This window comes from Ursus arctos, unplaced genomic scaffold (assembly GCF_023065955.2).
Source record: "Ursus arctos isolate Adak ecotype North America unplaced genomic scaffold, UrsArc2.0 scaffold_1, whole genome shotgun sequence".
NCBI classification, from domain to species: domain Eukaryota; kingdom Metazoa; phylum Chordata; class Mammalia; order Carnivora; family Ursidae; genus Ursus; species Ursus arctos.
The window spans coordinates 98,763,116-98,785,912 of record NW_026622763.1 but is presented as its reverse complement, the minus strand read 5'-3'; the positions used below and the strand labels follow the sequence as shown (position 1 = coordinate 98,785,912).

The following is a 22,797-nucleotide window of genomic DNA, read 5'->3' as shown; positions in this document are numbered from 1 at the left end:
CTCTTTGCTGAGTGTGAAGAACTCCTGGAAGGAGCTTGCAGTGCCTTTTCTTTTCTTTTCTTTTCTTTTCTTTTCTTTTCTTTTCTTTTCTTTTCTTTCCTTTCCTTTCCTTTCCTTTCCTTTCCTTTCCTTTCCTTTCCTTTCCTTTCCTTTTCTTCTTTCTTTCTTTCCTTCTTTCTTTCTTTCTTTCCTTTTTCTTTCTTTCTTTCCTTTTTCTTTCTTTCTTTTTTTAAACAAAAAGTAGGCCTCTGCAAACCCAAAATAGCTTAGAACATTTTGTGGAGTTGAGGGTGATGCTGCACGATGGGAACTAGGCAATTGATCTTTTTTTCCTGAATTCTTGCAAATTCCCCAAACCTTTATATTACATACTAAATATCTCTAAGCAAGAATGGAAGGGGTCTAAAGTTTTTAAAAATATCTCATATGGCATTCAAAAGTCTCCTCCTTTCTATTTTTGGGTGTTTAAAAAAAGACTTGCCATCCCTGCTCCCTACCAGTTACCTTAAGTCTTACTCTCTTTCCTTCCAGTCTCCCAGATAAGCAGCCCTCTTGATTTTGGGGTCCAGAATAGATGATGCATTTTCTCCCATCCCTAAGAGCTTCCACTTTTCCTGTATCCTGTCAGGTTTGCCCTTCTGATGGAAATGCCCAGTTGTCACTTTTGCTAGTGTTAGAGAAGGAAAGAAGGATCCGGCTTGGATAAATTTGAACAGCCCTCAGGGGAGGCCCTTTGGCTCATGAATCCCTGAGAAGGAGCCCCCTCTTTTGTGTGCCCACGTGTAGGAGGCTTATCTCTGCATTTTGAAAATTAGACCCACCCTGAAAGACCCATGTGAAGGCTCATACTCTCCAGAATGGAGAGCATCCGAGAAGCTGGTGTCTCCCTTAGCAAATTATGTGTCCATCTGCTTACATCTTACAAGGCAGATGCTTCCAGTAGTTTCTTCCACACAAGAGAAGAGGCAAGAAATGAGAATTGCCGCTTTCTTCTAATTGCCAAAGGCCAAAGGCATGCATCAATCCTCAAATAATACATGGCCATTAAATCCACTGTCCCTTTGACCAATGGTAAATTTTGCAGTACCTACACTTTGGAACCTATGCAAAGTAATCCAAAATCAACGGTACTCCTTGATGCATATCATATATTTTCTGACATGTGTGTTTTTCTTACACTTGGCTTCTCCTAACATTAAAAATCATATTCCCCCTTACTGATCATATCAACATTACAGCATTATACTGCTTCTAAATAGCAATTAAATAGCAATCAGCTGTCCTCTATTTATACGTCTAATTTTAGTCTGTTTAAAACTTTGCTGACCATTCATAAATTATACTATATTTGCATTTCCTAAGCCTATTTGTTTCTGTAACTCTTGCATTTTACACTTGAGACTCAAACTCGGTTATCACTTTCGTGCAGAAAAAGCTCTGATCAACTTTCAAAGCATTCTTCAGCCAGCTGACATCTGTGTGGTGTGGCAGAAGTAAACAAGTACGGCTGGATGGTTCTGAATTGTCCTCTGTGCTCTTAGAGCATTCTGGGACTCCGCTGAAATACAATGTGGTTTCCAGGAAACAAGTAATTGTGTGTAGCCCAGAAAAAAAGCAGGGAGATATCCAGAACTGTCCCTGAAGCTCGGTCTAGTCCATTTCTTGCTGCATTAGGACACTCTCTGGACCCGGTCAGCACACAGAGTCTCTAAATTACATACATGGGGGGGCGCCTGGGTGGCACAGCGGTTAAGCATCTGCCTTCGGCTCAGGGCGTGATCCCGGCATTCTGGGATCGAGCCCCACATCAGGCTCTTCCTCTGTGAGCCTGCTTCTTCCTCTCCCACTCCCCCTGCTTGTGTTCCCTCTCTCACTGGCTGTCTCTATCTCTGTTGAATGAATAAATAAATAAAATCTTTAAATTACATACATGGGGACATTGATTTCAAAGAAGAGATCCCTTTTGTTCGTGAAAAATCTCCATTGTATACTCAGATAGGTGCACCCATAGGTGACATTTGTCAGAGATGTATGCTCCATAAATTTCCGTGTTTATTTACCAGAGGCAAGTTTAGTTAAACCAGGTATCTATTGCTAAAAGCATTCCATAGGTAAGGATTCTCCTGCTGTAAAAATACGGTTTAGCTGGAGGTATATTTATGATGAGGTATGGCAGGGTTGCCTTCTTTCTTATCAGGGGGTACTGCCCCTCACTGCGTGCACTGCCCCCCACTGCGTGCACAGAGAAGACAGAGCATGAGGTGCAGGCCCTGAGCTTACCATTTCCTTTTCAACCTTCCCAACCAACTATGCCTCTGACCTAGTGCTTTCTAGGCACTTCCCTCCTCAATAATGGAGAATTATTTTGTTCCAGGGCCTAAGAAACTCCCTTATTTTCCAATACTTTAAAAATAATTGTTGACCAAGAAGGGGCGGTTAAGCAAACAAAAGCATGTATTTGGGGTCTTAGCCGCAGAGTGGACTGAAGTCGAAAGTGTGCTCTGAATTGCACGTGGGGAGAACAGGCTTATAAAGGCAAAAACCACCAGGTTACATAACTTCTTTTGAAGGAATTATGGTTGGTGCTGACAAACTTAGACTGACTTACTAATACAGGACTGGCCATTTAGCCAATAGATATTTCATTATTTCAATCCAAAGTAGAAGGATGTATTTCAGGAGGTGGCCCAGTCACAATTGGCAAAAAGTCAGAATTGACTTTTTGGTGTTCCCAGAATTGAAACAGCAGACGTGCATAGGCGGTACTTCCTCCTGGCCCTCCCCACTCTATTTTGAAATGATGCTCTTAGCAATGTTTACTTCACTTTGGAATCTTCTTTCACACAATCAATTACAAGATTTCCAAATTGTAGCAGGTGTCAATAATAAGAAGCAAGAAGGCTTCACACCCAACCAAATGGATAATCATTACAGACTGTATCCAAGGAACAGTCAAGCACACTTTGGATAACAGTTTCTCCTTTTTGTCAAAGGACACTAAATAGACAAGAAATCAGGCAGCCAGCCACTAGAATCATCATTAAAAGGAAAATGTTATCTTAACATTTAATTAAACCTTCAGAGAAACTAAGACTAAACCACTGAGTTCTCTGTGTTAGTTTTTTTTTTTTTTCTTTCACACAATTTGATTTCCAGTTTGTATACTGTCTCTTCTCAGGATTTCAGTGCGCTTTAAACAAGCATTATGGTTTCCCCATGAAAGAATGCAAAGGTTATTATTTTCTAAGGTGGAAACAAAAGATTTCAGAAATTGCATAAAGTTTGCTGAAGCATAGATTAAATTAACATGAAATTACATGTGTAAAATTATACAAAATCTTTTGACCTTGTGTGTGTGTGTGTGTGTGTGTGTGTGTGTTTGTGTGTGGGGGGGGGCTTTGAGCTATTATACAAATTTAAGTTAGCAGTTACACGCTATTAAGCCAGTGATGAAACATTTCAAAATTACAATGAAATAATTGTGTAGAATCTTAGAGTGCTTCAAGACGTTAAAGACCATGTGGCCAAGCTCGGCACTGGATTTCTTTCCAATGAAAGCTGAAAGGTTCTTTCTCGTCACTTCTCCCCTGCTTACTCTGTGTAGCCATGATGGTGTCTCTGCTGTTCATCCAGTACAACCAGCATACTCGGGCTTCAAGCCTCTGATTTTGCTGATGTTCTCTGCCTGGGCTGCTCTTCCCCCAGAAGGGTGTGTGGCTGGTGCCTCATTTCACTCAGATCTCTGCTCAGCATCACCCTCGCAGAGGCCTTCCAGAAAATACTTCCTGACATAGCATCCCTTACTTCTTGATCCCTTTCTCTGGTTTTATTTAGCTTCACAGTACTTTTCATTCCCTCCCTCAATTTCTCTCTCTTTCTATGAAGTTTATTTGATTATGGTCTGCCCTCCCCCAACAGCATGAGAAGAAGACTGTCTGTTTTGTCATTATTCTTGTTTTGTTCACCCCCGATTGCCCAGGTAATTAAGCAGCACCTGGTAGAACCAGCAGGTGCTCCCCCTCCTCCATGTTCTTTGCAGCATTATTTACAACAACCAAGATACGGAAACAACTGAAGTGTGCATCAGTGGATGAATGGGTAAAGAAGATGTGGTACATATACACAATGGAATACTCCTTAGCTAGAAAAGAAAGAAATCTTGCCGTTCACAACAACATGGATGGACCTCGACAGTATCATGCTAAGTGAATAAATCAGAGAGAGACAAATACTAACGTAATGTTGCATCTCAGATAATTGAACTGTATACTTCATGTAAATAGCAAACAGAGAGGGGCGCCTGGGTGGCTCAGAGGATTAATCATCTGCCTTCAGCTCAGGTCATGATCCCTGGGTCCTGGGATCGAGCCCCACATCGGGCTCCCTGCTCCGCGGGGAGTCTGCATCTCCCTTTCCCTCTGCTTGCTGCTTCCCTTGCTTGTACTCTTTCTGTGTCAAATAAATAAATAAAATCTTAAAAAAAAATAGCAAACAGAGAGAAATATAAATGTTGAATATCTGTGCTTATACGTTAGAAGAGTTTAATAAATATACTATCTTATTATGACAACACTTCCTGGACTCCCATGTCTGCATACTCTTAATTGGCTTTCCAATTGAATAAAAGCATTTTATGAAAAAAATTATATTTAAATGACAAAACAACAAAACGAGGCTTAAAAACCCTCAAAGCCAGCATGTACTCAATAAGTAGTTGTGGAATGAATGAGTGAGAGAATGAAAACTTACTGTGGATGGCATTATCCTTCTCTTAGAGATGGCATTCAAAGTTAGCAACGAATATAGTCTAGGGGCACCCGGGTGGCTTAGTTAGTTAAGCGTCTGCCTTCTGCTCAGGTCATGATCTCAGGGTCCTGGGATTCAGCCCCGCTTCAGACTCCCTGCTCAGGGGGAATCTGCTTCTCCCTCCCCTGCTATCCCTCCCCCTGCTCTTTATCTCTCTCTCAAATAAATTAATAAAATATTTTTTAAAAACTTAAAAATATATAATCTAATATATGCATTATGGTTTTATGATATGGTTTGTACCAGTATAGAGTCCAAATTGAGATTTTAATTTTAGAAGAATCTTAAAAAGGAAAAAGAAAACCATATCTTTACAAATTAAAAGGAAAATAATCCAGGATGGAATACTACTATGAACCTGGTAGAATGTCTAAAATGAATTGAAAGCAAAAAATTGACAACACCAGGTACTGAGGAGACTGTGAAGCAATTTGGGCTCTCATACCTTGCTGGTGGGAATGGAAAGTGGCAAATCCACGTTAGAAGCCAGTGTATCAGTTTCGTTTTTTAAAATTCTTTATTTAAATTCAATTTAGTTAACATATATCGTATTATTAGTTTCAGGGGTAGAATTCAGTGATTCATCGGTTGCATATAACACCTTGTGCTCATTACATCAGGTGCCCTCCTTAATGCCCATCAAGCAATTTGCCCCTTCCTCCCACCCACCTCCCCTCCAGCAACCCTCAGTTTGTTTCCTAGAGTTCAGCGTCTCTTATAGTTTGCCTCCTTCTCTGTTTTCATCTTAATTTATTTTTCCTTCCCTTTCCCTGTGTTTATCTGTTTTGCTTCTTAAATTCCACACACAACTGAAATCATATGGTATTTCTCTTTCTCTGACTGACTTATAAAGTTACCATACCACCTATTCACGCCATTCTTGGGTACTTACCAAGCAAAGCAAAACCTTAATTTCTGACAAAAACCTGTAGGCTTCTGTTTATAGCAGCTTTATTCATAGTTATCAAAAACTAGAAACAGCCCAAATGTTCTTCACCTGGTAAGTGGGTTTTATAAAAAATCTGCATACATCCATACAATGGAACATCACTCAACAATAAAAGAAGAGAAAGTGCTAAACACAGAGCAATGTAGATGAATGTTGAACACATTATGCCAAGTGAAAGGAACAGGTCACGAAAGGCTACGTGCTAAATGAGTCTACATACATGAAATTCTAGAAAAGGCAACATTTTAGGGATAGAAATCAAATCAATGGCTGCCATGGGCTGGGACTTAGGACGCATTTGATACAAGGAGCAGGAGGGAATTTGGGGTGGTGGTGGAGCTGAACAGTTGTTCTACATCTTGACTAGGATGATGGTGACACAATTATGTGTGTTGTTTTTTAAACTCATAAAGCTTTACACAAAAAAAGGGGTGAATTGTATAGGATCACGATATCTCTATGAAGGAAGAGTTACCTGCAGTAGAGATGCCATTAATTATATTGAGGAGCATGTAAATGACGCATCTGTGAGTAGCTCCCTTCATCCTAATCAGCAGTTTGCCATCTCTCCCACTTACTATGCAAATCTGATGGACCTGCTCCCATTATAGCCTTCTTGCGTAAGAAACATTTAATTAAGTGTCTTAGAAAGAGTCTAGAACACGAATGAGGGCCTGGAGATTCTTCTCTGAATGATGCCCATGGCTCTTCCAATGGACTTCTCTTGCTCCCTTTATTTTATAGCTCTTGCTTCTTCTTTCTTCCATGAAAATTGTGTGTCACATTTGAAAGGATGATTTCTTTGGACAGTGTTTCCAAACCTTTTTCATATTATGACTCATTTTTAAAATAATATTTGTTTGAAACTCCTGAGTAAGCAGATGACCAGGGGTGACCAGCAGGCCCTGGAATGGCCACTCCAGGCCCTGTCCAGCTTGCAGAGAGCTGAAAGCTTCGATGTCTTAAAATTCCAGCACACTTAACTTCCCTACGGTTACTTGTTTGGAGGGGCAGGTAAATCTCTGCTTTTGAGGAAGAATGAATCCTTTTGCCTGATGACATTATTCAGTTAATTTTAAGCAGTGTTCCATCATTAATCACAATGCATACATTAAGCAAATACATCATTTTATGTGTGAAATTTTTCCTCTCTTAAAAGCTTTGGCACTGCTTTACATCTTTACACTTACAATTATCAGAAAATGAAATTTGATAATGTTTTGATAGTAGAGCACTACAAAAATGCAGATCTTGCTCTAATTTAACATTCTTTGTTACCTTTGCATAAAATCCTTGAGAGAATTGAAAGCCTGGCAGAAATATAAAATATTGTGTGCCTGGATTTAACTCTTAGATTTTTTTTCATATTGAATAAATCACTCACAAGTTTTCTTTCTGAAACACAATCATTGGCAAAGAAAATTACAAATCTACATTACACCAAATACAAAATGTTTTGGTGCCAAACAACAAACAGTTGCTTAATACCAACTATATGTCAAGAGATAAGCGTGTAAGATAAGTTGAGTAAGATACTCATGCACCCATATCATAATAGGAAGGAAAAGACACACATGCACATTCTAAAATTCTGAGGTAGAAATATTGTTTTAATTATAGAGATTTCACCAGAAGGGAGAAACACTTGATTCAATTAGTTCTTGATGGTTGGGGAAGAACATTGATGGAAGAAATTCAGGGGGCAGATGAGAAGATAGGAGGAAAGCCACATGCATCATAAAGACTGTGCTCTTTAGTAAACTGGTGGACTATGGCAGAGGGTATATGCAGGGAAATAATTGAAGACAAAGCTTGGAAAACAGCTAAATTAGGCAAAGGGCAATGTCTTAAACATTAGAGCTTGATAAATGTCCGTGAAATGATTAACAGTTGGGAGCTGAATAAGGAACTGTCTTGAATGCTAGGCCATAAAATTTTGGGTTCACTGACAGCAAGTATGTCCCCTCTTTCTTATTTTCCAGGGCCCAGCCTAGTGGTTGATGGGACTAGCTGGTAAAATGCAAATCTATACTGGCTCAATTAATCAATCAAGGTGAAATTTACAGATGTAAACCTTTCTGTGAACACTTAATCAGATGCTGTGTGCATTTGTTATTTCTAATGTTTATTAAAAATCCCTCATTGTAAGTGGCAACATCGATCTCCTTTTGTAGTTGGGAAAATTGAGTCTCAAAAAGGTTCGGCTCAGGGCGTGATCCTGGCGTTATGAGATCGAGCCCCACATCAGGCTCCTCCGTTGGGAGCCTGCTTCTTCCTCTCCCACTCCCCCTGCTTGTGTTCCCTCTCTTGCTGGCTGTCTCTATCTCTGTCGAATAAATAAATAAAATCTTAAAAAAAAAAAAAAAAGGAAAAAGGTTAAGTGACTCACCTTAGGCTGTGCAGTTAATTAGTGGAAAAACTGGAATTTGCAACCGGGTTTGTCTTGAAAACTTATATACTTATCCTTTACTCTGGTTTCAGGGAGCTAGGTGGATTTGGGAAGTAAAGGATGAGGGAGTGAGGGAGATACAAGAGACAGACAATTACAACATGAACTGTTAGGGCCCCAGCCTTCCCTAACTGCACTTCCCAAATATCATCCGCCTCACCTTTAAGCTCTGTCAGTGCGCCATGTTGAATTTCTTCATACTACCCACCACAATTTGTAACTAAATGTGTATTTCAGTGCTCCTTTATTTACTATTTGGATCCCATGCTGTATTTTAAGTTCCATTAATATGGAGATCAACTCTGTATTATTCACTATTGTATCCCCCAAAGACTAGACTAGTCCATGGTATGCATGGTATAATTCTCTTGGGAAGAGAATTAAAAAAAAAAAAAAACAACTTAACTTTGGAGAGCAGAATATAAGACAAGAAACAGACAAAGCAGTATTCCAGATGGCACAGCTGTTCCAAGCCAGGGTAGCTAGGAGAATTGTTCTGCCTTCAACTGTAAACAGGGGAGTTAGGGAGTCAGGTTTCTTTTAGAGACTGGAATTGGGAAAGGAGGTGGTTTGGGTTTAGAAACCAAGAGTTCATGGTGACAGCGGGAGACCTAAGAGTAAGAACTAACAGTTAGAAAAGTGAAAGCCAAGCTCTAGGGAAAGGTCAAAGCTGAAGCTGTGGACCACTGAGTCCTCCCTCCAGGTGGTAATTAATGTCAGGGGTCAGTGAGTTCTCTGAGGAAAAGAGCAGCACTCTGAGGACAGAACTAGAGGGAATATTCCCAGTTAGAGCATCGGAGGAGGAAAAGCTATTTAGAAAGAGAGACCTGTCCTCCCCATTCCCTCCCCCACATCCCCAGACCACTCAGAAGAATCTTGCAAACTCTGGTCAAGTCTCCCACTGGCCCTGCCAAAGGTAGAATGCCCACACCTCAGGGGTGATATCTACCCTGGGCTGCCATTGATCAAAGCACCTGCTTTCTTTATCGCAGTCCTGTGAATGCTTGTTCTCCCCTATTATAATTTAACTTCCAAAAGGGCAGTGATCATTTTTGTTCATCTCAGTGTTCCAAGTGTCAAACCTCTAAAGAGTTCATCGAACCATCATTGGCCAAATATTGACTGAAAGAGATTAGAGAATTAGGACGAAAAAAAGAGTAGCACGTCATAAATAATGAATAATAAAGCATTGTCAACTGTGGCGCAAAGTTCTAGAAAATGTTCCAATGGAAAACATTGTCTAAATTGTACTGCATTCTCGTGACAAGAGCTATCCTGTATCACTTGCCTACTCTGTGAAGAGATTAGTCCTTTACGAACTTTTTTGAATTTATTTATTTATTTATTTATATTTAAATTCAATTAGCCAACATATAGTACACCATTAGTTTCAGATGTAGAGTTCAGCAATTCATCAGTTGCATACAACACTCAGTGCTCATCACATCACGCGCCCTCCTTAATGACCATCACCCAGATCTAGCCCACCCACCCCCACTCACCTCCCCTCCAGCAGCCCTCAGTTTCTTCCCCATAGTTTTTCATGGTTCTTATTTGAAACTTGGAACAGCTTTCAGAAGGTGCTTTAATTGTCCTCATGTAATAGATGCAGAAACTAAGTCCCACAGAAGTTAGAGGACTTGCCCAGGTTTACTCAGTGAGTGATAAAGTGGCATAGAATTCCAGTTCTGCCTCTAAACCTCTGTGATGAACCAGCCGTAGGTTACTGTCTCCTCCAACCAAGGTTACTTTTTGAAAAAAGATTTAAGGCATTCCTTAGTTGTGTCCAGGTTACTAAGAGTTTATTTCTGCCTCCCCATTCCGTGTCAAAAGTAAATTTATGTAACTTGCATCTCTCTATAAAAAAGAGAAATCACTGTAAAATAGAGCAGACAGATCTTTCTTCATTGTTTAGGACACTCATGCATTTTTAAGAGAAAATGTGTCATTATTTCAAGTTTTTGAACACACAGCACATTCATTATTAGCTCTTCATCTGAAATAAGTAAACCCACAACTAAAAATAGCAGATAAATAAATGAGCCATTGAGAACCTGGTGAGTTTTTCTCTTTTCCCCCACAGAAAGTGACTCTCTCAGCAGGGACATCATATTCATGAGGTTTCAAAATCATTGAATTTTCAAGTACATATTATTCCTTCTAGTATTCCTGTGTCTGTAATGGTTTGTCTAACCGTTAAACCAAAAGCTCTTCACAGGTTAAAATTGCCTAATATATGATGCTAAGTGGTTTATTTGAATTTTTATTCTCTTTGCTTGTTTGGCTTTCATATATCTGGGAGAGGAGGAGGCAGGGGGAGGGCATGCAGGAGGAGGAGGGGAAGGGTTACATGCTGCTCGGTGTGGAAGGGGCCTTCAGATCCCGTGAGTTAACTGTTTACAGAAACTGAGGCTGGAAGCTAGTGCGTGATTTGACCACACGGTCAGTAGGCTCGGGACTGGGATTCAAACCTCCTTACCACCCCGACCAGGGCCCTGAGAGAGAGAGAGAAAGATGAATAAATGCATGGGCTGGGTTCCTTAGAACACAAGGACAAGAAATTATATAATTTTACCAACTTGCAATGGAGCACCAGATAATGGGGGTTTCAGATTTGGAGAGCCCAGCTCAAATCCTAGTTCTCCACAACTGGGCAAACTATTGACCCCTCTAAGCCAGGACAAGAGAATAATCATTGTTATGATAGCTAATGTTTATGGAGAACTTGCTACAGGTTCTCTCGTTTTAAGCATGTTACATAAATGGACCTTAAATTCTACTCTGTATATCTAGAAGTTTAATTTAGATAATATATATCAGGGCCTTAGCCCAGAGCATTCTCAATAAATGTAGTATTATTTGGTTAATAGTTAAAGAATATAGGTATTAATAATCTCTAAATATTAATGAAATGTATGGGGCAACTTTATTTTAATTATTAACATAATTGGGTGAACTATTTTTTAATTATGACGAATAAAATTCAAATTTTAAGGTTATATAGTGAGTGAATACTCTCATCAAACAAAGCTCTATTCAAAATATGTCGTCTAAAGCTTTGAAAGATTTACATTTCATTTTTAATTCCACTTCTTTTCTCTGCCATTTCTATATCCTCTGAAGCAAAGATGTACCATAGGGAAGACACTCAGTAGCCCAGGTATATGGAATAGCCAAACAGGAAATCTTTCTAGCATTTTCCACTGAGTAAGCAGATCCAAAAAGCTGTTGATTTTCCTCACTGCTAGGATAGGACAGAACAAGGTCTTTGCATATTTTCAGTTATTATTTACTTTAAAAATAGGTGCAAAAAATATCCTTAAAGTAGAAGACTTGACAGATTCATCATTCTGCCCTCATTTCTCTGGTGGAGAAATTAAATGCAGGAGAAATCCAGCAAGTTAGCCAGCTCTTGTCTCCATCGCCTCGTCATGAGGCAGTGTCTATCACAGCTGTGGGCATCTCACAGTGGGAAGTGTCAGGCTGAGGCCTTCGGGTGTTTCCGTCTCTGCCTCTCAGTGTTTCACCAGGAAAACATGCCAACCCAGAAGCCCTTTCTGGAAGACCCAAGTGATTTGTGTCTGAACTCTGTCCCCTTCCTAAGGCTGACCTTGGACAAAAATAGTTCATGTGCTCTGAAAAATGACAGTTGTTTTCTTTTGTTGACGTATTTTGTTGCAACTGTAATGCTATGTGCTTTGAATATATAGAAAGTAGAAGATGGCCAGTGCCCACTTTTTGAGGAGTGAGCTTTGAAATGACTAAGAAGTGATTGTTGTCGGAATGTTTATTATACTGCACTATAAAGTATTATTAACTGGTATGTTCATTTGATGTCTCCATTTTAAGTCTCTAAGGTTCTTATGGTTCAGAGTGAAAGAAAGTTTTGTTTTACTCACGGGTGTTCTAAATTTTAAAGATTGCAGAAGTGTTACCACAAATAGATGTAAAACCATGCTTTTCTTTGAGAAATTCAAATACTGATAATACTTGCCAGGTGGATTAATTTAATTATTATAATTTACATCACAAAATGTTTCTTCTCCTTAAAGAAAAATGTCACCTCAGAATTTCATTCACGGAAAATAGCTTTTAAATGGCTGCTCATAGGGGTGCCTGGGTAACTCGGTTGAGCGTCTGACTCTTGATTTCAGCTCAGGTCATGATCTCAGGGTCATGAGATCAAATCCCGCCTTGGGCTCCATGCTGGGCATAGAGCCTGCTTAAGATTCTCTCTCTCCCTCTACCTCTTACCGTTTCTGCTCATGCTCTCTCTCTCTCTCCATGGAGTTCATAAGAAGGTATAGTTATATTAGCCAAAATGAGGTGCATGTACCTTTTGAGAAACATACCCCAAATTTGAGTCATTTTGTACGGGTTGTGGAAGGCAGCATAATTAAATTATTTCACTTAAAGGCCTTGGTACCTTCAAAACCAAATCCAAAGCCAGTTTCTGAGCAGCTTGCGGAAGAAATTCAAATCTTTCTGAGCCTCAAGATCTTACCCTTCAAAATAACAATTTCTGTGAAGATCCCTTATTTTTAAAATAACTCTTACCTTGTAGCATTGCAATGAGGATTAAATTAAAAGATAAAAAAAAGAGAGAGAAAGAAAAATTTAGCACATTTTCCAGCACATTCTATGCATACAAAAAATAGTAGCTGTAACTATTAATACTACAAAATGCAGAACTAAAATCACACCTTAGATTAGAATATTTGCTAAAGACAATTTGTCTTCACAGATCTGAAATGCTTTCAATCCACTAATTTCAAGTGAAGACATTCAATTTTCTATTTCCCTTTGTAATTCATTTCAAATAGTAATAGTGAAAAGCACGTATTGAGAGGATAACTGCTATCTGCATGCCACAGTGTATGACGCTTGTCATCTCCCTGAATATTCGATGATCCCACTGGGTGAGTATTATTTTCTCCATCCACAGGTGTGGAAGCTGAAATCAGAACTGAAGTCGGTTGCCCAAGGTTATTCTGCCATTAATTTCTAAGCTAGGATTTCAGCTCAGACCATTCACGCCCATGCTTTTAAGCTCTATTCCATGCTGGAAGTGGAAGTGATTAGCAGTGAGGAGTGGGGTGGACCAAGAGCCTTTTTCTACCTTAAATAAAGTGAGTCTAGATCAATAGCTCTCACTTTGTGGTGGGGGCTGAAATTCCCTTACACTCTAAAAAGAGTATTGGGGACTTCACAAAGCTTTTGTTTATAGGGGTTATACTTTCTGACATTTTTCAAATTACCAATTAAAGCTAAGAAAGGTTTTTTATTATTTATTTATTTTTAAATAATAATAATTTTTATTTAAAAAATACTTTTAAAACGATAATAAATACATTACATGTTAACATGCGTATTTTAAGTTTTCATTTAAATTCCAGTTAATTAGCATACACTGTAATACTAATTTCAGGTGTACAATATAGTGATTGAACACTTCTGTACAACACCTGGAGCTCATCACAACAAGTGCACTCCTTAATCCCCATCACCTGTTTCATCCATCCCCCACCCCCACCCCTCTGATAACCATCACTTTGTTCTCTATAATTAAGAGTCTGTTTTTTTTATTTGTTTCTCTCTCTTTTTTCCCCCCTTTGCTTGTTTTGTTTCTTAAATTCCATATATGAGTGAAATCATATGGCATTTGTCTTTCTCTGACTGACTTATTTCACTTAAAATTATACTCTCTGGCTCCATCCATGTCATTGCAAATGTCAAAATTTCATTATTTTTTAGGGCCAAGTACTATTCCACTATATATATATATATATATATATATATATATATCACATCTTTCTTTAAAAAAAAGGGCTAAAATGAACAACAGGAATTAGTATACATATTTTTTATGTAAAATAATTAAAAAAAAACTCTTTTAGTGAGAAGAGGAGTGACCTCATTTTATAGTTTAAGCAAATCTCTTTAATGTCCTGCTTAACATAAGGCAGTCAGACTCCGCTGTTGGCTTCTGCTTGCGGCCACTCATACCCTGACACCTGGCGTGGGTCCTGTAGAGCTCCACGGGAAACTTAAGAGACCATGACAGTGAAATGGACAAATAAAGTCTTCCTGTTGTTATAAAAATAGTTTAATGGCTGGCCTCCCTGGAAGATCTCAGGGACCCCTGGGGGCCCAGCCTGCACTTTGAGAACCACAGTTTAGATAAAATCAGCAAGAGAACTGAGAAGCTCTGTCACCAACTTTAGCTCATAAAAACAGTAATATTTCTCAGCAAAAACAAAAAGTATTATGGAATGATGTGTAAGAATTATATTTGGTTAACTCACACTGAGACAAAAATTCATGTGTTTTTATCTTTACAGCATAAGGCAATCCTTTGTTATACAGAAGAAATGCAATTGAAGTGTCATTCTATTTTTGTGGCAATAACCAAACTGATTAAATCTGTTCTATTGCTTATGCAAAGCTAGTGAGTCAAATATTAGCAGACGTGTACCCTAATAAAGTAGAGGGCACCAGGAGAGCATTGGAAATATCGCATAAAATGCGAAAAATCTTAAGACACATTAGAATTTGGGGGCTCCTGGGTGGCTCAGTGGTTAAGCGTCTGCCTTCAGCTCAGGGTGTAATCCCAGGGTCCTGGGATCGAGCCCCACATTGGGCTCCTCTGCTGGGAGCCTGCTTCTTCCTCTCCCACTCCCCCTGCTTGTGTTCCCTCTCTCGCTGGTTGTCTCTCTCTCTCTGTCAAATAAATAAAATCTTAGAAAAAAAAGACACATTAGAATTTGAATTGTTTGGCTTTCATGGGATTATATCTTCAAAATGTCTTATCTCAGAAATATAATTTTTCTTCCTTGCTTTAAAATCCAAGCCCAGAAACCAGTCATTTATAAATCATAGTTGCTTTTGTTGATTCATGTATTCAAATTTGTTTAGCTTTACTGTACTCTTTCAACGTGGAAAATGATTGTCATGATGCACTTTACTTATTCCTAATAGTTTTTCAACTTAACATTGTACCTTAGGTATTCTGTAAGAATTGAACTGTAGTTCACAGACATGTTAGCAAAAATGAAGCTGAAGGAATATCATTTCAGTAGCAATATTGCACCAAAAGGAAAAACACTACTTTTTTTAAGATTGAAAATATTCATAGAGTGCATGAGCACTAGCACTAAAATGAGCTTTGATCTCCATTGTCAATTGAACCACAGACCAAAATAATCATTTGAAGTTTCCACACATTGGACATCATGGAAGTTTCCAGATATTGGATTTGATGACAGAAGAAACATCAGTATCAACATCGGTGCATCCCTTTAAAACCAACTCCTGGTTGAATGTTTTACACATTCTAGAGGTGCTATTATCAGGTAATTTTTTTCCCAGTATCCAGATGCTCTGAGGTGAAGAAAACACCTACAGGTTCTTCAGAAAAGAGCTGTTTGTTGAAATAGAAAGCCTGGCCGTGTCACACTAAGAAGCTTTTCTCGATTCCCTCCAGGTTCTTTGCAGCAACAGCCTGCTCGAGTCTACAGACTACTGGTTGCAGAATCGAAGGACACCCTGCCAGATTGGTTTTGTGGAAGACAAGTCCGAAAACTGTGCTTCCGTAAGTAAACACAAACTCTCGGGGTGTAATTTGAGAAAGCAGGGAGTCTGGCACGTGTGCTCACCCTAACAATGGAAGTTGCACAATTCATTAAATACAAGGTAGGAAAGTATCGTTTTGAAAATGCATGAGTGGTTTATACGGACCGCTAACAAAATAGCATGCCGAGCTCATGTTTCCTCTCTTATTTTGCTCATTTCAGTGGGTAAATTAACCTGATCAATTCTCTGAAAAAGAAAAACAGTGTGTATGTTTTCAAAGCTGACTGGGGAAAAGATTCAGAAATAGAACGGTATGATGAGAAATAAGAGACCATTCAAGAGCTCTCCTGGATTCTTTTCAATATATTTTATAACTGCTGCTAATAGGTTATTTTCCAACACGAAAATTGTGTAAAAATGTTCTACAATTTTTATAAGTTATAGTCACCATCTGAAAACCTTTTCAACCTAGGAAACATAGAAGCATGCATTTTAATATACTGGGGCAGAGCTTTATATACAAAACCTTCTTTTTCAAGGAAGAGATGTTCTTACAAACAAACTTCTTATCTTAATGTCTGGGTACATGTTATTGACATGAGAAATCAACAATATGATTCCTTTTTCTTTTTGAAATCTACTCCTTCCTGTATGTTGTTTTAATTGATATGTTTAAGTGATATGTTTCATTTTAACTGAAATCACCTAGCCCTTCTGGGGTCATAGTTACCGAGATCGGGGAAGAGTATTTCCAATGCAGAGAGTAATGTAATTCTCACGACTAAACTGAGAACTTCAGCTCTGAGCTATTCTTGGAGGTAAATCGAATGCCAGCATTTCTGTTAAAAGAAAAAAAATTAAAACAAAAAAAAGGAAGGAAGCTGAAAATGGGATGAAGAAGCTTTTTATATACAATGGGCAGAACCAGAGCTGGCAGAGAGAAGATATAAAACGTTTCACACCGCAGAGTCTCCTCGCACAAGGAAAGCAGAGTCCGTTCAACAGATTATTTCAATGTCTTTGTTTAGGCAAATGATTTTAATCCCACTACTTTTAGGACTTTTAAACCCTTATCCAGATAACTGGTTGATGTCTAAAAATCTTTGGGGAGAACAAAAAGAATTAGGTGGCAAGTAATTTAATAGTGATAGCTCCTTTGCAAATTCACTTCTGAGGTGAGTTAGAAAACACAGGCGTTTGTGAATACAGATTTCTAATCACACAGCTGTCCATTGTAAAAGGGAGAAAAACAGAGCGTAAAAGCTCTCCAACTACATTCTGGAAAAAGTTGTCACGCAAACAGGTCCTGTATTAAGAAGTCTCCCACTTGGAGGGGCACCTGGATGGCTCAGCCTGGCAAGCGTCAGACTCTTGATTTCTGCTCAGGTCATGATCTCAGGGTTATGAGATGGAGCCCTGCATTGAGCTCCACACTCAGCTGGGAGTCTGCTTGAGATTCTCTTCCTCTGTCCCTCACCCCCCCACACACACTCTCTCTCTCTGTCTCTCTCTGTGTCAAATAAATAAATAAAACCTTTAAAAAATGAAGGCTCCCAGGCGCAGGGGTGGCTCAGTTGGTTAAGCATCTGCCTTTGGCTCGGGTCATGATCCCGGGGTTCTGGGATCAAGTCCCAAGTCGGGCTCCCTGCTCAGTGGGGAGTCTGCTTCTCCCTCTGCCCCTCCCTCCTGCTTGTGCTCTCTCTCTCTCTCTCTCTCTCTTTCTCTCTCTCTGATAAATAAATAAAATCTTTAAAAAAAGGAAAAAAAATGAAGCCTCCCACTTGGAGAAGCATTGAAGTTGGGGCACTAAAAATTGTGTAGTGGAAAGCAAAGAGGTCCTGAAGCTTTTTATTTTTGGAATCTAGATTAGAGATCTGCAATTAGAAATGTTAAATTTATAGTCAGATTCAAGATTACCGTTGGCTCTCCCTAAGTGAAGAGAACTCTCCTCCCACCCCCCACCAATCCCAGTGGATTCAAATTTGGACTTGAAACCATATGACTTCCTTAATTCTGTGTCCCTTTATAGTGTCAGATGACATCAGTGAGGTTGAGGTGATTCATCCTGCCTTTACAGTTCTTCCTATTCTTTCCAAAAGGGGAAAAACCTAAGCACTAATAAAAGGCATCCTGGAAGATTTGTTTTCCCACAATGTTTACAAAAATTGTCCATGTCTCTAAAGCTAAACGAAATTTCAAAATCCCTATGGCAAAGTAGCCTTAATCTCTCGAAAGCGTCCTTCAATCCCTTTTTCTTAAAGTGCGAGTTCTTTCTCTCTTTTGGACTTGGCACAGATTTCCAGGGTGAGAAGAGGAAACGCTGTTGAGTTAGACTTTGCTGAATGGAAGCAATTCTAGAGGTTGAACCATGGAGATACCTGATCAGGACCAGGACCTCTTAAGAATCAAAACAACAATACATAGGTATTGGCCGAAATAGTCAGGGTTGGTGGGGTGGTTGGGGTATTTTTACGGTTTTATTAATTCATGTACTTAATTGCCTTTCAAAAACAAATTTTCCATAGCAGGATGAAAGTGAAAGGTGTAATTTAAGGGAAAAAGCACGGTATTTTAAAATAATATCTTCATTCAAGTTTCATTTAAAAATTCACTTTAATAAAATCATCCCAAATCAACGTCTCTTTTCAAATAACCAGAAGAGAATCTGGGGAACCTGTAGCAATATTGGCTCATATTGTATCGCTTTGTACTCTGTTCATAGCTCTGTGCTAATCGTTACTTCTTTAACGGATTTCTTCCCCATCAAAATTAGCGGCCAACTTTTTCAGATCCAATTTCAATTGGCTTGGGATCCAGTATACTGAACTCCAAGTGTCTGGACTTGCGGTTTCTTAGAAATAAGAACCTCGGCGTACCAACATTTTCTGAATTTGAGATGTCCACTTAAAATTTTTATCGAGGGACAAACTCAGGCTTGGAAAACCTTCAGGGTGTGGTGCGCGTGGGTCAGTAATGCCTGTTCTCAAGCATCAAGCGATAAGTTTTTTCAGTTATTATTTATTTTATTTATTTATTTGACAGAGAGAGACAGTGAGAGAGAGCACAAGCAGGGAGGAGGGGGAGAGGGAGAAGCAGACTCCCCGCTGAGCAAGGAGCCCAATGTGGGGCTCCATCCCAGGACCCTGGGATCACGACCTGAGCTGAGCCACCCACGCGTCCCAGTTATTATTTCAATAGAGAACTGCATTCATTTCACAGCTAAAATGAAGAGCCTTAATGAAGAGTAGTTTGAAGCAGTCAGAGACATGATAGGCACATCAAACAGGAATAGCTTGCCAGGAAGTCTGGCTCGGGAAGCCCCCTAAAAGTCACTCTTAAACGCTTTTCACCAGGTATCAAATATAAACAATTTGCTTATGTTTTCCTAAATAGCGTTCTCCTATCAACCTATGTAATTTCATTTTCTTTCTAATTTGCCATTCTGAAAAAAAAAAAATCATACACTAACCTTAACCTTCAGGATTTTTTTTTAACCTGATTTTTTTAAAAAGAGTTTATTATTTATTTGAGAGAGAAAGACAGCAGGGGGAGGGGCAGAGGGGGAGGGACAAGCCAGCCCCCAGCTGAGTGAGGAGTCCCAGCACTGGACAATCTCACAACCCCGAGATCATGACTGGAAGGAAATCAAGAGTTGGATGCTTCACTGACTGAGCCATCTAGGCACCCCTAAGCTGATTATTTAAAAGAAAGAAATGGAGAGAAGGGTATTGGAATTGGAAGCCAATTTCCAAACCCAACAGCTGAGACATTTTCTTAATAGAGGTTCTCAACACAAGGGGTAGGAATTGGACTTTTCAAGTCTCTTGACTTTTTTTAAACTAAAAACTAATTTAGTTACTTTTTAATCTGCTACTACCTTTTGCTATTTACTCAAATTTACTTTTTTTTTTTTTTTTTTAGTTTTCAGAAATCCTCTTTTGGTTTAACTTTTCATTAAAATTACCTTGACAATTGACATTATTTCTATTTATGGCTACTGTCAGACTCTTTCCTTACCGATCATTTTAAGACTTGGCTATCACCCTGCAAATAAATTACACTCCCTAGTGTGCATCTTAATTGATGAATCACAGTATTTAAAAATGTGTTACATTTGCCTTCAATTTTTAAATAAACAAATTAAATTCTCAGGCAGGCTTCAACATCCCACACGTGATATTGCAAAACTAAGAAGATATTTGACAGCTGTTCAGTGAGTCTCTGATGTCAATGCAACCCAGTGGCAACAATGACAAAATGATATCTTGAATGACTACTCTTTATTCTATATTATTTTTCCAAATATTTCTCTACCAACTCTATTATGAAATTTTTTTAAAAAAATAAGTTAAGGAAGAGACAAACACTCCACTTGATATGCTGATCTGTGGAAAAATCTAGACTTATATGATCAAGGAAAAATATAATTATAGAACTATGAAGGGGCATCTTACATTATCCAGTCCAGGTATTTACCAAGCTTTCAAGCAACTTTTAATTTTTTTTTCCTTAAAAACATCAAGTTTGGAAGTTATTTTTTAAATTCTTTAATTTTAGAATTACAGAAAAATTGCAGGGATTCCTAGAATTCCCAGAATCCCCATAGACTAACATTTTTTTTTTTTAAGATTTTATTTATTTATTCGACAGGACAGAGACAGCCAGCGAGAGAGGGAACACAAGCAGGGGGAGTGGGAGAGGAAGAAGCAGGCTCCTAGCGGAGGAGCCTGACGTGGGGCTCGAACCCATAATGCCGGGATCACGCCCTGAGCCGAAGGCAGACGCTTAACCGCTGCGCCACCCAGGCGCCCCCATAGACTAACATTTTACTACATTTGCTTACGCTTCCTTTTGTGCGTGTATATGCATCTGTGTATAAATGTCCAGATAAGATTTTTTTTTCTAAAACTTTTGAGAATGAGTTGCAAACACAATGCCCCTTTTCCCTACATACTTCAGTGTGGAACATAAATATTTGAAACTAGGATTGAACCCAGAGCTGCAGAAACCCTTGTTCAGGCTACTCATTTGGTACCAACTGCACAATAATGTTCTTTGAATATTTATTCAACAATTTTCAAGGAGAAGCTAAATGCTGCCCCCATAAAAGTGAAAAATCAAATGCTGACAATGGACGTCAGCCAGACGGAGCAGAACAAAAGCCCCATATTTAAGTGGAGGCAGTGTAAGCACCGTCAGGGGTGACTTGCCCACAGGAGAGGGAGCTCTCAGCCCTCAGCCCCAGTAGATTATTCCTGACAACTGCATCCAGAACTGCTCTTGAACAGAAGTTCTGGTAAGTTACACTTCTTCCATGTTGAGAGATTTCCAGGGATTTTGGTACCCACTCCCCACCCTTGATTGGTGCAGAACTTATTGGAGGCTTGCTTCTTAACACAGCCCTAGATAAAACAGAGAAAGCAAGGCAGCCCTGGGTGTAGCACAGCAGATGTCCACGGCTGATCTGTGTTGCCTCCCCTTGCCTTGGGCAGGAGCTCCTGAGGCTCCTTGGGAAATCCATGAGTCCCAGAGAAAATTTTTGACTCTCAATGAAAAAAAGTTCTACTAAACTTTACCAAGCCTCCAGAAGCCAATAAATGAGAAAGAAAACTTTATGGTAAAGCATGACACAGAGGGGTGGTAGAAAAAAGAACCATGTACCAAAGAAACTAGGTGGGTCTAAATGTATGAGGTCACAGGCAAGAAACTGATGCTTAGAAATGTGATAGAACTGAGATAGAGGTTTTGATAGAACTTGAGGGCGGCACCTACAGTGTGTGGCCAAAATTGTACAGTAGTAATGCGGGTGTAGACGTTAGACCTAGTCTGTACGTTTATCAGTGCCATGGATTCTGAAACTAAGAGGGAGTTTTTACAAGTTTATTTTCATTGAAAATTGAGTTCATATTCTATCGCTTATGTTGTAGGTAAAATGCTGCATAATAAAAATTAAGATCCTTGACTTTCTTTATTGGCTCAAGGAATTTCAGTACTTTACGTTTCAGACATTACTTAAAGTGGAATGACACTTCTAATAATTCATTATATGTAAAGGAATTATGAGAGAAATCTAGGTGGCTATTTGTATGACTACTTAAGCTTGATGCAACTGCAGAAACCAATTTTTAAATGCTTACATTTCAGTAAACAATAGAAACAAAATGAAAAACCAAGTAACAAATGCGTGTGTGTGTGTGTGTGTGTGTATGACAGCCTCATGGTGTTAATCTCAATGCATGAAGAATGGCCAGAGTTCATTATGAAAAAGTGAAATTTCCAATACGAAAGTGGGCAGGAAACCAAACATAAGAAATTCACTGAAGGGGACCCTTTAGCTCGCTTAAGCATCTGCCTTTGGCTCAGGTCATGATCCCAGGGCTCGATCTCAGGGAATCCCTGCTCAGCAGGGAGTCTACTTCTACCTTTCCTTCTGCACCTCTCCCCTGCTTGTGAGCTCTCTCTCTCTCAAATAAATAAATAAAATATTTTTTTTTAAAGTCCACTGAATAATACGATTGTTAATTTGGACTTGAAAAAATAATTGACTGCTCTTATAATCAAAGATAATCAACTATCATTATTATAGAATTTATTTCCAATAAACTGGTTAAGATTGTAAAAATTATTATACCCAGTGTTGATGTAAGCACAGTTAAGAGGATACTCTCAACAACCGACATAAGGAGTGGAAATTGACAAAGTTAATATAATCTTTGTGGAGAAAACTTTGTAATGTGTACTGTCCAAAACATTTAAATATTCATGACTATTGATCCACTTCTGGAAGTATATTCTAAAGAAATGGCCAAAGTTACATGCAGACTGATGTAAAATAGAGTCAACCTGCAAAGTAACGTACCCAAGGCAACAGACAGGACTGATTTAGAACATGGACTTTGGAGTCAGGCTGCTTTGATTTGAATCCCACCTCCCCTGTCTAGCTATGTAATCTTGAGCAAGCTGTTCAGTCTCTCTGTGCTTCAGATTTCTCATTTGTCAAATGGAGATGGTATAGTATTTA

At 39.0% G+C, this 22,797-nt stretch overlaps 1 protein-coding gene across 4 annotated transcripts in view; it reads left to right on the top strand.

Annotated features, from left to right (window-relative positions):
• The window catches only part of SPHKAP (SPHK1 interactor, AKAP domain containing), a 169,470-nt gene that overhangs the window by 44,633 nt on the left and 102,040 nt on the right, over positions 1 to 22,797 (top strand). For all 4 annotated transcript variants that reach the window (XM_044380966.3, XM_026491776.4, XM_057305312.1 and 1 more), the window contains exon 3: positions 15,688 to 15,795. In XM_044380966.3, coding sequence (XP_044236901.3) covers positions 15,688 to 15,795 — 108 coding nt within the window. The remainder of the gene's footprint in view (positions 1 to 15,687; positions 15,796 to 22,797) is intronic.